Here is an 18,147-nt window from a genome sequence, read left to right on the forward strand (position 1 = left end):
TGACAAAGCGACAGAGTGAAGAATGCAACATAATTCCTCTTGAACTATGTCTGTCAGCAATACATTCTGGAATTTCTTGGAGAGAGAGAAAGGGGGAGGGAGGGGAGAGAATATTGTTTTTGTTTTATTTATTTATTTATTTGTTTGATATATTTGTAGTTGGCACTGCACTCAATGATGCTTTTACAGGATATCTTTGATGAAAATAACAACAATAACAAAACCAATCTGTGAATAAATGATTAATATTGTGATTGTTGGTGTTGTTGTTGACATTCTGGTTATTATCATCACCATCTTTATTGTTATTATTAGAATATAAATAATGATGCATTTTATTTTATATAGGCCCTTTTTTTTCGTTCACACTTAATTAGAGTCTAGTAATTAAATATTTTTAATAGGTCTAATTTTTAGGACTATTATATATATATGTGTGTGTGTGTGTGTATATATTTGAAAATATATTTTTGAAGATTAAAATCCTTAACATGTTTACCATTTTTTTCTGATGTCATATTTTTAGAATTATTTCTTTATTATTTTGGTAGCCTATTTTTTCTCACCTCACTCCACCCCCACTAAACTTTTTTTTTTTTTACTATCACATTGCTAAAAAAAAAATTTTTATAAAAATATACATAATTATTATTCCCTGCTGTTCAATGACTAAAATAACTAAAGGCATTTTTCATTTCAAATGGTATTTTATCGTTTTACTCTGGATACTACTAAGATCTTGTTTTGGAAGAGAAATCCTTACTTCCTTGTTTTCACTGTCAAGGTCAATTTGCTAGGAGAGCGGAATAATTATACTAGCTGTAGTGGGCTTTTACGTTTGTTCAGTCAAAGCAAATATCTATAAATATGGAAACCCTTTTTCTTGACATTATTGTTTTGTTACTACCATTGATATCATTATTATTATTATTATTATTGTTGTTGTTATAATTATTATTATTATTGTGTGTGTGCAGGTGTGTGGTTCTTTGGGGTTTTTTAAAAATTAATTCAGCAACTCCAGGAATTTCTTTTCACAGAAAATCCTCTGCCACATATAGTCAGACAATTGGAGTTGTATTATTATTATTATTATTATTATTATTATTATTATTATTATTATTAATAATAATAATAATAATAATAATAATAATAATGCATTTCATTAAATGTATTAGTAGAAAAGAAGGGTATTTGGTTGGTTGGAGATGGAGAACCAAACCCCCCCCCCACCTTTAGTAAACACATATTAGTAGTTCCCTATTATGACCATTTTCTAATGAACGCTATTAAATAAATAAATAAATAAAAAGAAAAGACAAACCTTTAGCCAACTTGCTCTTCATCTTATAGTATTTATTGGCTCATTGCATCCATTTTTCTGCCACAGAAATAATTAATATTCTCTAATTATAAAGGAAATAAGAATAGTGTTTTGCAGTCAAAATACTCTGTTCATGAGACAATCATAGATAGTGTAGATTTTTTTTTTCTTTGCTCAATTAGAGCTAATTTCTGTTTAGGCGTCCCCATTATCAACTCAAATTTTGCGTTTTCCAATAAATCTCTGCTATTGATAAATTGTATATCATTGATTACACACAGTTTTTTTTTCACTCGCCTTATGAAATGAAATATAATCTGATAGAAAACTATATTTTCTTCTCATAAGACAGTTTGACATTTTTACTCCACACCTCATATTCTTCTTCAATTCTTCCAGTAAAATCTACTTCTCTAAAAATTAAGCGTTGGTTTACTTTGAACTATTTTGCCTTTGTATTTTCATTTGTTTTATGTAAAACAGATGGAAGTCATTTTTTATTTTTATTTAAATCGAAATGCCCTGAAAAATCCTTTTATTAGATTTTGTTAAACTATGAAATGAAATTTTATTTGAAAATGCTATACAATAATGAAATAATTTGACATATTTCTAATAGATTAGTATTTGGTGTTTGTATGAAAATATACCGGAACCTCCAGTTATACTACAGCATTCTATGAATTTAGTACAACCTTATTTTATTTGTTTATTTTTCATTTATTTATTTACTTCGTTTGTTTAATCTTGGAGAAGAGACTGTGTCAGGGAATAGTCCTTTCCTCCAAATTAAACCAGTGGATAAATGGTACCTCTGAGACAGGTGAGATCGGCACAGTTTATGTTGGTAGCTGCAGTCAAAATAGGTGGAGGAAAGGAATTCCAGAGGGATGATGTTCTGTGTGTGTGGAAGGACTAAAAGCAGTAAGTGGTTAGTGCTAGATGGTGTGGGAGTGGTATGATGTGATATGGATAACAAGAGTAAAATAAAAACAAGTGAGTCAGGAGCGCCTGAGTTGCGGGGTGGGGGTGGAGGTACACGAGCTGAACCAGAAAGAACAGAGGTCACTGTACTAACAGTAGGTTTAAAAAAGAAAAAAAAAAGAGAGGATGCAAGAGAGAGAGAGAGCAGGGAGACTGCATCTGTGCATCAGATACTGGAGTGTGTTGATGAGTGACTTAAAACGTAAGGGTCACTTACAAGGAGTGTGGATGGGGTGTGAGTGAAAAATCAGTTCTCTTTAAATCATAATTTGGTATACTGAATTGAAAGGCCTAGAACAAAAGTAAAATAATTTGCCATGAATTTTTTTTTTTAAAGGATCCAGTTGCTTTGACTGAATGAACCTATAACAAGAGACACTCCAGTTGTGACTATCATGTCTTTTTAGTGACTTCTTGAACTATATTATGTTATGTCCCCTTACTGTTTCTAGATGGAGGAGTTATGGTTTTAGGGAAATTGAATTTTTTTTTTTTTGGTTTTCTTTTAAACAGAAAGTTGAGCTACCACATACCGAAAGGCTTTGTTTTGCCTTTGGTTTTCATGCTATTGTAATATGTAATTTGTCATTGGCATTTTCAAACCTGGCAGAGCCCATCTTTCTTTCTCCATGCTCATTCACAGCCAATTTCTTTCAGGAAGAAAGACAGTTGGACAGACAGAAAGAGTGAGTGAGTGAAAGGGTAGAATCAACCCCACTGCAAGCCTAAAAGTATGAAGAGCAAAGTTGACTTAGATATGAACTAAGAGTGCAGGGAGCTGGATTAATTACTACAAAGCAATCTATCTGACACTGTAATGACCCTGCAAATTGGTTGCTTTATATACAGGATTGGTGGTGATGGAATTTTAATTGTCAAATATGAGGATATTTGGAAAACAAATTTTAATCAACTTGTATGATATTATCTAAAAACAAAAATAGAAAAATGTCTGCTTTGTAGTAAAATAAAATAGAAATAAAAGAAAGAAACTGTTAATGCATCATGTAACAGTTTTATTCTTAAATATGTAATAAGTGGGACATGATTATTGTATGTGTTATGTTAGTATTATATTTCCTGAAACCCATTCCAAATCATCTCTTATCATTTTGCTAATACTTCATTCTTTGCTCATCAAGCTTTTGAAATAGTTTAGCTCATTCTCTGACAAGCTTTGTGCAAAACAGTACAGATTGGCCAAATAATAAGTTTAGTTCTTTTTTGGGGACAGTGGATATCGAAGTTGAAAAAGCTGTAAATAATGCTCTCTTTACTCTCTCACTTGTTTCAGTCATTTGACTGCAGCCATGCTGGAGCACCGCCTTTAATCGAGCAACTCGATCCCGGGACTTATTCTTTTGTAAGCTCAGTACTTATTCTATCGGTCTCTTTTGCCGAACCGCTAAGTAACGGGGACATAAACACACCAGCATCAGTTGTCAAGCAATGCCAGGGGGACAAACACAGACACACAAACACATACACACATATATATATATATATATATATATATATACATATATACATATATACGAAGGGCTTCTTTCAGTTTCCGTCTACCAAGAGTTAAAAAGCCTGTTGGATAAAAGAAACCAAAGGCTGTCTGTGGGACGTTCTGATAAAACATGCATTTTAGCCTAATGTTTACATTGTATTATTTATAGCTTCATCTGCTTCGAGATTCACTGTTCCCCCCAAAAAAGGCGGGGGGGGGAATTATTTCACATTCTCTTGTGTATAAATTCATATGACATCAACAATAAGTTTAGTATTTTCTGAGTTATCTTATTCAGGTTTGGTGTGGTGGCAGGTGGAAAAATACAGGAGATAAAGATACGTGGTTGACATTAGAACTATTACTAAAATAGATATTGTCTTTGTGTTTGCTTTAAGTATGTAATGATTTCTAACTTGCTAATTAGGTGCATGAATGTTGTAATCATTCGTTTTCTGATAATTACGAAACCATGTTGGTTTTGTGGTGTGATACATGAAGTACACATAGTCAAGTGTAACATTAGAAATACTTCTGTCTAGACTCGGTACTTGATAGAAATACTGACTTCTCACTGACTTCTCACTCAAAATTTTCTCTATAATTTCATGAAAACAACATTTAAAATCTTGTAGAAAGTTTGGCCTGAGGTTTCAGCCAACCTGTCAAATGAATTTCAGGAAAAAATAATTCAAAATTTTCTAAAGGTTGTTAATTGTTAGAAAGTAGCCCAAAATAAAGATGTTGTTAACCCATATATGCACATGTGTGTGTGTGTGTGTACATGTTGATATTCTATATCATAGCATGAGGAAGCCATTAGTCATGTTAACATTCCATGTTGAGATTATGACCAGTAGCTCTACACTTTCAAAGTCCTCTGGAATAAAATTGTCTTACTTGAAAATAGGCAAGGGTTGACAGATGGGAATGCCTCTGACCATAAAATCCCACCTTAAAATAACTCCCCATGTAAAAACTCTGCTAGCATGGAAAAAATGAATGTTAAATAAATGAACAAACGATTGTTATGTTTACATTTTATCTATTAATTGTTTCAGTCATTGGACTGCAGCCATGTTGGGGCACCAACTTGAAGGGTTCCAGTTGAACTGATTGACTCCATTACTTATTGTTTTTCTTTTTTTTTTTAAGTCCGGTACTCATTTTGTTGGTCTCTTTTGTCAAACAGTAAAGTTACAGAGACATAGTTAAGTTAAGTTAATTTTTTGGCTCAAAAAGCAAAAAGCAAGACCAAAGAGTTCAGGCCATAGACAAACCAACACCAGTTATCATGTGGTGCCAGGGATAAATAGAAACACATACTTACACATGCACACACACACAGACACACACACACATATATATGAGGTTCTATCAAAAGGTTCCCTGACTAGTTATGTTTAATGAAAGATAACTTAAGTGCCATGGATCCAGAGTCAGTTTCAAATGTTTTGGTATCAAAAGGGTAAAATAAAAAAAACAGTACATTATTAATGCAATTTAATAAAACTTGTTAAAAAGACCGGATAGTTATGATCAGAAATTATTTACTCATAGGTCTCTCAATTGCAGTTGACCTGTAGCTCAACAATAATACCATCATATAGTTGAGCTATTGCAGGACTCTTTGCATGACTGTTGGGACCTACTAGAAATATCAGCCAAATCTCCCAAAAATCCCATCTTAATACCTTACTCTTTTACTTATTTCAGTCATTTGACTGTGGCCATGCTGGAGCACCGCCCTTTAGTCGAGGAAATTGACCCCAGGACTTAGTCTTTGTAAGCCTAGTACTTATTATATCGGTCTCTTTGCCGAACTGCTAAGTTACGGGAACATAAACACACCAGCATCAGTTATCAAGCGATGTTAGAGGGACAATACACACACACACACACACACACACACACATACATACATACATATATATATATACACACTCACACATACATACATATATACAATGGGCTTCTTTTAGTTTCCGTCCACCAAATCCACTCACAAGACTTTGGTCAGCCTGAGGCTATAGTAGAAGACACTTGCCCAAGGTGCCATGCAGTGGGACTGAACCTGGAGCCATGTGGTTCGTAACCAAGCTACTTACCACACAACCACTCCTCCACCTACTTTATATAAAGGTTTTTAATTTTGGCAGCAATTTTGGGGTGGAGAATAAGTCAGTTACATCGACCCTAGTGATCAATTGGTACTTATTTTATCAACCCCAAAAGGATGACAGGCAAAGTCAACCATAACAGAATTTGAGCTTCAGAATATAAAGATAGATGAAATGCCGCTGAGCATTTTGCCAGGCATGCTAACAATTCTGCCAGATCACCACCTTATATGCTTTACATCAAGACAGGACAGTTACATAATGTACTTTTACATACCCCATAATTAAAAGACAGATCAGGCATGGTTGGAGTGTCTTTGCACATAGGCTTGTCCAGTGTGAGTTGATCCAGTGCTCAGCAAAAACATCCTCCTTATGGAACCTATTTAAAGCTTGATGGACTGAGCCATTGTCAGTTGATCCAGGGCTCAGCAAAAACAACCTCCTTATGGCACCTATTTAAAGCTTGATGGACTGAGCCATTGACAGTTGATCCAGGGCTCAGCAAAAACAGCCTCCTTATGGAACCTATTTAAAGCTCGGTGGACTGAGCCATTGACAGTTGATCCAGGGTTCAGCAAAAACAGCCTCCTTATGGAACCTATTTAAAGCTTGATGGACTGAGCCATTGACAGTTGATCCAGGGCTCAGCAAAAACAGCCTCCTTATGGAACCTATTTAAAGCTTGATAAACTGAGCCATTGACAGTTGATCCAGGGCTCAGCAAAAACAGCCTCCTTATGGAACCTATTTAAATCTTGATAAACTGAGCCATTGACAGTTGATCCAGGGCTCAGCAAAAACAGCCTTCTTCATGGAACCTATTTAAAGCTTGATGGACTGAGCCATTGACAGATGTCTGGATCATGGACATAACATCATGGTATAAACTACCAACCAATTTTTTGTCTGGCTATCATCAGGAATCCATCAACTCTGTTATTGTGCTCTTTTATAAGTAGATATTATTTGCAATGCAACAGCTGCATCTATTGAAACACTTGCATTGATACAAGCTTCTTCGCTAAATTAATGGTGATCAACAACTGTTTTTTTTTTTAAATACACAGAAGTGGCTATGTGGTAAGTAGCTTGCTTATCAACCATATGGTTCCAGGTTCAGTCCCACTGCATGGCACTTTGGGCAAGTGTCATCTACTTTAGCTTCAGGCTGACCAAAGCCTTGTGAGTGGATTTGGTAGACGGAAACTGAAAGACGCCTGTTGTATATATGTGTATATATGTATGTATATATATCCAAGTAAATGACCGACCAGGCTATCAGATGTTGCTACACATCGCTGGTCACAATGCGCTTTGCATTGTTTTAGCCTTCAAGTGACGCCACCCTGCTGGCTAAGCGAACAGGCCAACAGAAGAAAGAGTGAGAGAAAGAGTGGTGAAAGAGTACAGCAAGGATCACCACCCCCTGCCGGAGCCTCGTGGAGCTTCTAGGTGTTTTCGCTCAATAAACACACACAACGCCCGGTCTGGGAATCGAAACCGTGATCCTACGACCGCGAGTCCGCTGCCCTAACCACTGGGCCATTGCTCCTCCACATATATATATATATATATATATAGAGAGAGAGAGAGGGGGGGGAGTTGAGCACCTTCATATTTCATCACCAAATTCAAGCCATGAATTTTCCTGATTTTGTATATCTGAGACCACAATATCGTGTTGAAATCTGAAGTAGACAAGATTACAAGGCACTCCCTCATTGACACACATTTTGCTGGGTAAAGTTGTTTCATTTTGTCTTGGTTTAAATACAGCCGAAGGAGCAAATTGAAAACATAAAGTGTTTTAACCCTTTTGTTACTGTATTTATTTAGAGATGCTCTGTGTTTCTTTCAATTACTTTAACCCTTTAGTGTTCTGATTATTCTATCAAACATAATGCTTATTGATTCACATTGATTTGAATTAATCATGCATTATCTCATATCTTCAAGATCTTGATGGTGTAATTACTTAATGTAGAATAATATTGTAGGGTAGGTCTGAGAGGCTGGATTTGGTCAGTTTGAACATAAAACAGATTAAATATTTTGGCCGGATATGGCCGGTTTAAATACTAAAGGGTTAAATATAACAAAGAATTTAGTAAAATAACTTAGTTATCATTCAGCTAGTGTTAGGAACATAAATTGTGACTCAGGTTTGGTGGAAGATTTTAATTCAAAACTTATGAAAACAAGACTTTTGTACTCAGAGCCAGAGCCGGTTTTAGCCGGGTTGGTAATGTAAGGGTTAAGGGTGAGAAGTTCATTTTGCGCTTACATGATTTGTTCAGTTACCATTTACTGCTCACTGGTGTTATAGTTTCTGAATAGATTAATAATGATAAACATATATTTGAAAATGTTGACTTTCAATACATTTTTGTTTATGAGCCTTTCCTGGCCACTCAGTTTGCTAGATACTGCAGTCAGGTTTCTCTACTGTCACACTTCATAATCTGAAAACAAAGTACACATTGAATAATGATAATATAGTCTTGAGATATACTATGTCAGAAAAAATGGGTTGGGCATGCAACTAGGTTTTTTTTCCTTGTAGGCTGATCTCAGTATCAGAAGAGGACAAAAATTTGTACAATAAAAAAATAAAACAACACTCTCCTTCAAATTCTGTTATAATGGTCATTATTCTAATAACATTCACAGACTCTCTCTCTGTTAATTATTTGGAGGAAAGCTTCACTATCAGAATCATTTGTTTTCTCTGCCACTCCAGGTCAATAGGTTTGGTCATTGTTTATAGATACATATGACCAGCTATGACTCAAATGATTAATAAAAGTATCTCTGTTTACCAAAGTACCTACTTTACAAAATAGCCAAGAAATTGCATTCAGGTTTTGTGTTTTTAGCCCGAAGAAACTTAATTTGATGACTAACAATAGTTAATCTGGCAAAATCCTGTTTTGGAAAGGATGTCAAACAAATTTTCTCTGTTTCCTTTTGTGTTTCATTTCTAGAGCACCACCTCCTTTCTAGTGCATGACATTAGTATTACTGGATCTTTTAATACACTTAACTACTACTACTACTGCCATTTCCCCCACTCTCTGGTGAATATATTTGTATATTAAATCTAAATATGTAAGAGATTGAAGTGGCTCAAGTGATATGTATATAGACAGCAGAGTTTGATGCAGTTTTCTGACTTGTCAGTTTCTGTCAAACTGTCCTAGCAAGCCAGTATAGAAAACAGATGTTGATGGTGATGATTATGATGATAATCATTAATAATTTAAAATGTCCATATTTCCATGTGTGTGTGTGTGTGCATGTGTCTGTATATATAGGTGCAGACATCACTGTGAAGTAAGAAGTTTGGTTCTCAATCACATGGTTCAGGGTTCAGTCCCACTGCATGGTACCTTGGGCAAGTGTCTTCTCCTGTAACCCTGGGCTGACCAGAGCCTTGTGAGTGGATTTGGTAGACAGAAACCGATAGAAGCCCATTGTGTTTGTGTGTGTGTGTCTGTGTGTGTGTATATATATATATATATATAGAGAGAGAGAGAGAGATGTTATGAGAGGTAATGGTGTCAATAAGACCCAAAGGTGTCAGGTAATGCTGAGTAAGTGCTATGGACAGACCATAGTTAAGCACCAGGTTCGGTGATTATGCAAATAAGGAGTCCAATAAGTAGGTCATATATCAGCATGTATATATATACTAAATTTTTTTTTCAGAATGAGATAAAAACCCAAGGCTGTGAAGATTTTAGAACATTTATAAATAGGTCTTACAGCTGTTTCCAGGATATTTATTATATCCCTTCATCAGAGACAGTGTGAGAAAATGGTTAAGCAATAGTTATTCTAGATAAGATAAGAAATAGAGAGTGAAGTGGAGAAATGAAAACAGATGTGAGATATGCAGGGATATTGCATTTGTAGATCCATTATTTAGGCAGAATGGTATACATATAAGATTCCAATAGTATTTAAAATTTGTCATTCCAAGTACAGAGTTTGTACACAGTGCTATTGAATCGAGGGTTTTATTTAAAGTGACCTAAAAGTAGGGAGTGTATTTGTAAGGTCAAATCGAAAAAAAATTATATATATATATATATATACATACATATATATATGTGACCGCATCAGTGGTCCTTTGCTTTCTTCTTTCTTTTAACTAAACATAGACGCACATAGAGATATACACATGCACAAATGAAGACACATACAATAGAAATACAAAATGGCTGACGGTTAGTAAGGAGAGACAAAAATAAGAAAGAAAAAAGCAAAGGATCACTGATGCGGTGACAGGAGTGTGACAAAAGAACTCTGGCCAAAAGAAGATTAAGATTAATGTAAAAAATAAATAACACTGAAGCAAAGTAACACCAAATATATAGTGCATGTGTTTTTATTGGCTAAACTGGCAAAATGACCATTCCGAAATACAACAATATATATGTATGTTTGTATATGTATATGTTTGTCTTTGTCATTGTCCCCCACAAACGCTTGACAGCTAGTGTTAGTTTGTTTATATCCCTGTACCATAACAGACTGGATTATGAAAATCTATGTGGTGCTCTAAACATAACAGTAGCAGCCATGCAGTCATAGATCTCCTTGTCAACTCATGACCAATTAAAGCCACTTCCTAAACTCTAGCTCTGTGCAAGCATTCTGAGTGTCCAAGAAGTTGCTTTGTATGAGTTTGATTTGAGTGGATAAAGTGTCAGATGGCTTTGAGCCCACTTTTCGTGCAGTTAGCTACAAAATTAGCGACACAACAGAGGGTGGTGATACGACCATAAGCAAACAACACTTTAAGTTTTTATACAAGTTTACCTTCTTCTAGAACTTCTCAACCATTTTTTTTTCATCTATGGACCCTATTATTTTCTTCTGATGGACCCCCATAGCCATTCGATGTTAAAAAAACTAGTAAACTAGTTTTATAGAAACTTCTTTCAAAATTCCTAATTTGTTTTTCACATTAATTTGTGTAGGCTGAGCTATGTAAAATGTTAGAGAAAGAAACCTCAGTTTCTTGCAATACATACATTTAAAGCAAAATTTTTCCAGAAGCCCTTAAAATACTATTGTAGATCACCAATTTATTTTGTTGTGAGGACCCCTGCCACAATGTATATAGACCCTCAGGGTCCACTGTTCTAGAAGAAAGTTCTAATAAGAATGAGGGGTCCTTCACTCCCAGTAGTTTACGTGCTAGTTAACCCAAATCTGGGACCCTCACAGGTGTTACTGCTCTGGGTCAGGGTAGACTTGGGAACATTTGTAGCTTGGAGATGGTGCCAAACTGCCTAAAACCATGGAACTCCCATACCAGTGCCCCACTTTTGGATGCTGTTTAAAGTCACACCCAGGACATATATACATATGTGTGTGTGTGTGTGTGTGTATGTGCGTGACATTCAGGAGAGTGATGATTCTGATCTCTGTTGTTGTTAATGTTGTGTGTGTGTAGTAAACTTTGTAAGACACCTGCTATCTGCTGTGATTTCACCATATTGATTATAGAATATTAACACTCTGTTAAAAAAAAAATTTTCATTCATTCATACTATACATTGTTCATATACATTCATTCTGCAAATGTAATGAGCCATACATTTGCATAACTGATTAAGTATTGGGTCGTCCCATAAATAATATGGTTTTTTTTCAATTGCATGAACTAAAAGTTGGCGGGGGACAGGATAAACTACCTGCATCGACTTGCTACGAAAGCAGGTGGTAATTTTACCTTGTACTTGTTCTTAGTGCAAGTTTTGAAGAGTGCAGTTCGATTTTAACAGTTATTTTCACAAAGCTATAATGGAAATGACAAAGGAGCATATTTGGCTTATGAATTCAATAAAGGAAACAATGCAATGGAAAGTGTGAGGAATATTAATGCAGTATATGGGGATCAGACAATAAGCATAAACCAGTGTCAATGGTGGTTCCAGAAATTCCAAGCTGGAAACTACAACCTAGATGAGCCTTGTCCTGGAAGATCTGTAGTGCTTGACGAGGATGTCCTGCAAACCCTGGTGAAACAAAATCCCATTGTAACTGTTGAGGAACTAACAGAGAAGCTTGGATTTGGTCATTCAACCAGTCATTCAAATCAACACTAGAGGAAAAACAACCACCTTTGGTTTCAAAATGAAAGGTGTTTTTACATCATGATAATGCTTGGTCACATACAGCGAGGATAACATTCTAAAAGTTGGAGCAGTTTGAATGGGAAACAATGCCTCATATTTGCCAGACATTGACCCATCTGATTACCATTTGTTCTATCCACAGTCTTCAAAATCATTTGGATGGAAAAAAAGTGGAGTATGGAGGAATACTTTATGCAAACTCATAATAGAAGATTGAAATGTTTTATTTTTGTAGTGCAAAACTTAGTATTTCTTGTGTTGAAATAAGGATGTAGTGTACCAAGTTACTTTATTACTAGAGTGAATACTTTACAATATATAAGTTTGTAATCCTAAATTTGTGTTCAGATTCCACCAAATTTACTTTAATCTACTTTACTTTCATCTTACCAAGTTGTAGGGCTGTCCTGGTCTCGACAAGGTCTTTTGTTTTTCCTTGTTAAATGAAAAACCAGCTGTTGCCTATGCTTGTAAAGTCTTCCTGTCTCCTGCCACATATGATATTCAGGAGAATGGGAAGGGTCAACAAAGCTTGGAACCAGTTTTACTGCAGGCATTACTCTCAGAACATGGTGAGCCAGAATGGATGACATAAGGCATCACACTTGACTCTCTGAGTATTCTGACATTCCATTGCTCTGAATTGGTGGTGCCTAGCTCATTAAATTTGCAAGGATGAGACTAGAGAGTTAACTTTGGCAGGATTTGAACTTACAACACAGAGAGACAGAACAAATAACTAAAGCATTCTAGCACAGTAAAGATTTTTGCCAACATAACATGGCAGTCCTGGTTTAGGACGAACGTTGCTGTAATTTAGCCCCAGGTGACATCGTCTCCAGCTGGCTATATGACATGATCTGTGTCCTTATATTTTTGAACAAGGGAATCTAGCACCCCCACTCAGCCCAAAACAATATCTGTGTATCGTGATTTCCGGGTTATTTCCCTTCATCAGCACATAATAATTGTTCGGCTATGCAACACAATCTGTGTCCTTATATTTTCAAACAAGGGAATCTAGCACCCCCATTATATATTTCGAATGGGAATTTGGCAGCGCCACCTCTAGCCGAACAATTATCCTGTGCTGATAAAAGGAAATAACCCAGAAATCACGATACACAGATATTGTTTTGGGCTGAGTTGGGGTGCTGGATTCCCTTGTTCGAAAATATAAAGACATAGATCATGTCATATAGCTAGCTGGAGATGATGTCTCCTGGGGCTAAGTTACAGCAACATTTGTCCTAAACCAGGACTGCCATGTTATGTTGGCAAAAATCTTTACTCCAAAGTACTGTTGTGGAATATCTCTTGTTGTGAGATTTAAAAATAGTAATTTTCTAACATTCTAACACACTTCTAACTGGACCAAACCACCATCTTACTATTGGTAATGTACTGAAATTTAAAATTGATTGCCCCTTCTTCAGTATAAAATATCCTTGTGCACATCATCATCATAATTTAACATCTGTTTTCATGTTGGCATGGGTTGGATGGCTTGATAGGAGCTGGTGCGGCCGAGTTTCCAGTGTCTGTTTTGACTTGGCTTCTAAGGCTGGATGCCCTTCCTAACACTAACCACCAGGATGTTTTGTTTTTGTATACCGTCATCAGTGCTTTCTTCATGGCAGCAGTAGCAGTGCACAGTTAAAGTAATCAATGTCTCTTATCAGAAATAGAACACTGGATTCAGTACTTTTCAATATTTTGTTTATGGTCCTGCTTGGGTTGACCTTTGTCTTTTTATCTACCAGATGACAAAATAAGTAAATCAATACTAGCCAGTCCAATGAGGGGGCTTTTGTATTACAAATAGCAATTATATCAACCCCCTTTAAATCATATCCCACTGCCTTAACAAAACAAAAAAAAAAGATACATATATAATGTAATTCATATTTGCTGTGTCTGGAAAAAAAATCCCAGGGATTTATGGCTGCAACATATTTGGTCCCAAACATATTCAGTCAGGGAGGACCAATGCCAAAATGATGAATAAATAAACTGGAGAGATTTAATTTCTTTTACAAAATTTGACTTTGTGGCTAGTTAAAAGATGTCAAAATTGCCAAATGGTTTCTTTGGGATTCTGTGATTATTATTATTATTATTATTATTTTATTATTATTATTATTATTATTATCATTATCATTATCATCATCATCATCATTATTATCATCATTATTTTTTTTTCCTTTGCACAGTGTATCAGTTGCAGAAAGAAGCACCGCATCCTCGGCGGATCATTTGTCACAGAGAAGTATGTATCATTTGACATTTATATGTTTGTCCATACCTGTAAACACTTATCTGTGTCTTAGTTGACATTTGGCTTTTATACATACACTCACAAACTCACACTTGCATGTACATACACATTTGCACACACATACATATTTGAAGATATATGTTTATCTAATTATATTTTTTTACTTTATAAAAAGAAAAAAATAAATGTGCCCATAGATAGTTTGAATATTAATTCTTTGAATTTAAAATTGGGTCACCCACACTAAGTGAAGATATGCTATCAAAACTTTATATGGCTTCTAAAGTAAATTTATCACATAGTCTTCTAAATTGCCATAGAAATGCAATAATTTAAGATTCTTATGAGCTATATTTTCTTATGCTTATACTGTCTTTAATGCTCTCTTAATGCCTTTATCATACAAATTATGGTTTCTTCATTTTCATTCTGTATTCTGTTTCCACTTAATTGACTTTAAAATCTTTCCACTTCTTTTTAAGTATCAGTTTTTTTTAATGCCTAGCCACCTACATGACCTGTATAGAATGAGGAGTTCATTATTATTGCAATACTAATTTCATATGCTCTCTAAATCTAATATTATAGTATATATTATATATATACATACACACATTAATTTCATGGTACCTTCGACAAGTGTTCAACTGTAAACTCCAACCAAAGCCTTATGAGTGGCTCTAGTTGATGGAGACTGATAGAAATCAGTCACAGAGCAAATAATTCTTGAGAAAAATAATTTGCAAAGATATCATGGACTTTGTTATTATCTAGTGTAACTAATAACAGAATCAATAATATAGGCGATTTCAGGCACCCCCAAAGTATTAAAATAGCTGAAGGATTAAAATTAATCAAAAGACAATTTAAATAAAATTTTTGCCTGTTATTTCCAGCAGGTAGACATACTTAGTATGTCCTTTGATTAATTTTAATCTTTCAGCTATATATATGTGTGTGTGTCTTTGTATTTGTTCTTCACTACCACTTCACAATTGGTGTTGGTTTGTTTACATTCTTGTAAGAATGAGTACTAGGCTTAAAGTATAAAATAAGTACTATGGTTATTTGTTCAAACAATGCCTTTACAAAGTTATTCTTTTACTTGTTTCAGTCATTTGACTGCAGCCATGCTGGAGCTAAAGCCTAGTACTTATCCTGTTGGTCTCTTTTGCTGAACCGCTAAGTTACGGGGGCATGAATACACCAACACCAGTTGTTAAGCAGTGATGAGGGGAAAAGCACAAACACAATCACACACACATACATATATATGACGGGCTTCTTTCAGTTTCTATCTGCTAAATCCACTCACAAGGCTTTGGTTGGCCCATGGCTATAGTAGAAGACACTTGCCCAAGGTGCCATGCAGTGGGACTGAACTTAGAACCATGTGGTTAGGAAGCAAGCTTCTTACCACCTAGCCACGCCTAAATATCTTTTTTTAAATAGGTAATAGTGTGAATTTTATTAGTGTATTTGGTGTATATTGCTTTACTATATTCTTGCCTCAATATTTATAGAGTTAAATAGACTTGAACTTATAATGAAGGAAAAGATTGTATTCCTTCAGCACTTAATAGCCTTCAATTTATTACTCATTTCGTTAGGAAACAATCTAGAGAGGTTAACTTATAAGAAGAAGTGAATTTTCATTTTCTTCTTATCCTCATCTGTGTTTCGTTTTTTAACAACATTACAATGGTTGCATTTTCCAAACATCATGTAAAAGATACAGAGTATGGCACTGAAAGATGGTCGAAGCACATAATGATAACAAAATGGCTGGGAATGGGGTGTAGGTGGGGGTGGAGGAAGAGAAAGAAAAAGAAAAAAAGAAAGGTGAAAACGATAAGAGTCTGAAACTCAAACTATTGATCATATCAATTCCACATCTGAAAACTGCAGAACTACTCTAATCTTAGTTACAGATTAAATTGATTTTAGCTAATATTGCTTTGGTTTGTTCAATGTTGTTATCTGAGTTATGAAAGTATTAAGAAATAATGTTTTTCTTCAGCAGTCTTGGAGAGGGAAAGAAAAAAAAATCCTACCTGTGAAGCAAAGTGTTTAAGTTTCCCATTTATAGACACCTTTTAGTTCACTTAGTTTAGTATATTGAGGAGGAATTGCTGCAAGATTTATTTCATGGACAAGACTAAAGTCTAGCTTAGATTTTATTCACTTGTTTTTTAATTCCTTCTGTGACCCAAAACATTGTAAAGGTTTTCATGTGGGCATATGTGTTTGTTAAGGGTGAATAGACTTGCTCATTGAATTATGTTTTGCATAAAGATTTTTTTCCCTTTGAAAACAATGCATTTTGGGGTCTACCATTCAATGGGTGTCTGGTTTAAACATTTACTTCACAACTGTATGAAACTGGTAACAATCCCTCTGCATGGCACCTTGGGCAAGTATCTTCTATAACCTTAAACCAATGAAAGATGTCTGAATGAAATTTGTTGCATAGAAGCATTGGGTCTTTTACCCATTCTAATTCTTGTTACATCTTTATTTGTTGCCCTCTTTATTACCTTCTCATCCATCACTCGCTCTCCCTCCTGTTCACTGCACTCTGTGACCTATGTAACAAGCGATAACATTCACTCGCTACACCATCTCCTTTTATCACTCTTTATCGCTCTGCTTCTCTTCCACTGTCACCCATCCATCACTCTACTCCTCTTCCATAACCAATAATAGCATTTGGTCTGCCCATATCTAGTACCCCATTGCACCACTTTCTACTATTACTATCATTTTCTCTCTTTCCCTATGTTCATCCTTCCATATGTCTTCTCCAGCCACTGTTCCTGGAAGAGTTGTTAGGCTAGAGTCCTTGGACACCTCCTCTTTTGGGTCCCATCAGAAGCAATAGTCATAGACTGGATTGCTAAGCTTGTCCAGCTGAGACTATGGATATTATCTAAACATCTCATTCTTGGTTTACCCCTAGGTCTCCGACTAGTTGGCTCAGCTTGAAGAATCTAACTTGTGATTCTTTCCTGCAACTAATGATTTGACCTGGAGAGACTCCCTCATTTCTGAACTAGGTACTCTGTTGAGTAGCGTTACTCCATGTATCTTTTGGAGGAACCCCATTTTGGTCATTTGAACTCTCCCTCATGTGACTCCTGACAGCTCTTAGCCATATCTACTATAGACCTAATCTATTGCTCTCTCTCTCTCAGGTCATCCTGTCCATATTGTGGTCATCCACATAATAAAATGAACATCCAGTCTATACTGTGAGTGTCCCTTACTGCAATGTTGTGGTCAAGTGGCCATACCTCTTTGTGAAAATTTATAGTTGTTATAGTTGTTGGATAATGGATTTGATCTACTGTCCAATAGCTTAGAATGCAAAGAGCTGGAACAAATATCACAAATAAAGTAATAGTGCTTTAACATTTCTACCATTCTGGACTGGTACTTGATCCTATTGATCCTTAAAGGTTGACCTTGAAAGGATTTGAATTCAAAGCACAGTAAACCAGAATAAATGCAGCCAGGCATGTTGTCTTCCAGTCTAATGACTCTGCCAAAATCTAGTGTATTTAGACAAGCATTTCTAAAATTATCTTTGACTTACTTTATCTAAGTAGTACACATCTAAGTCCATCTTTTTATTTTCTCTGGATGATGTGTGCAAGAATGTCAGAAAGGTGTTTAACGTTCTTTGAAATTAATTCTACTAGCATAATTCCAATTAGTGCAGGGGATAGGTGTCAGATTATCCCTTGTATTAATCCTCATCATATTTTCAAATGATTAATGCATTTTATATA

General features: G+C 35.3%; 1 protein-coding gene across 2 annotated transcripts in view; it reads left to right on the top strand.

Moving 5' to 3' along the window:
- Positions 1-18,147, top strand: part of LOC115212781 (N-chimaerin) — a 176,824-nt gene that overhangs the window by 114,698 nt on the left and 43,979 nt on the right. For both annotated transcript variants that reach the window (XM_029781469.2, XM_029781468.2), the window contains exon 3: positions 14,292-14,347. In XM_029781469.2, the coding sequence (XP_029637329.1) occupies positions 14,292-14,347 (56 nt within the window). The remainder of the gene's footprint in view (positions 1-14,291; positions 14,348-18,147) is intronic.

The sequence above is a fragment of the Octopus sinensis genome, linkage group LG6 (genome assembly GCF_006345805.1).
Source record: "Octopus sinensis linkage group LG6, ASM634580v1, whole genome shotgun sequence".
NCBI lineage: Eukaryota > Metazoa > Mollusca > Cephalopoda > Octopoda > Octopodidae > Octopus > Octopus sinensis.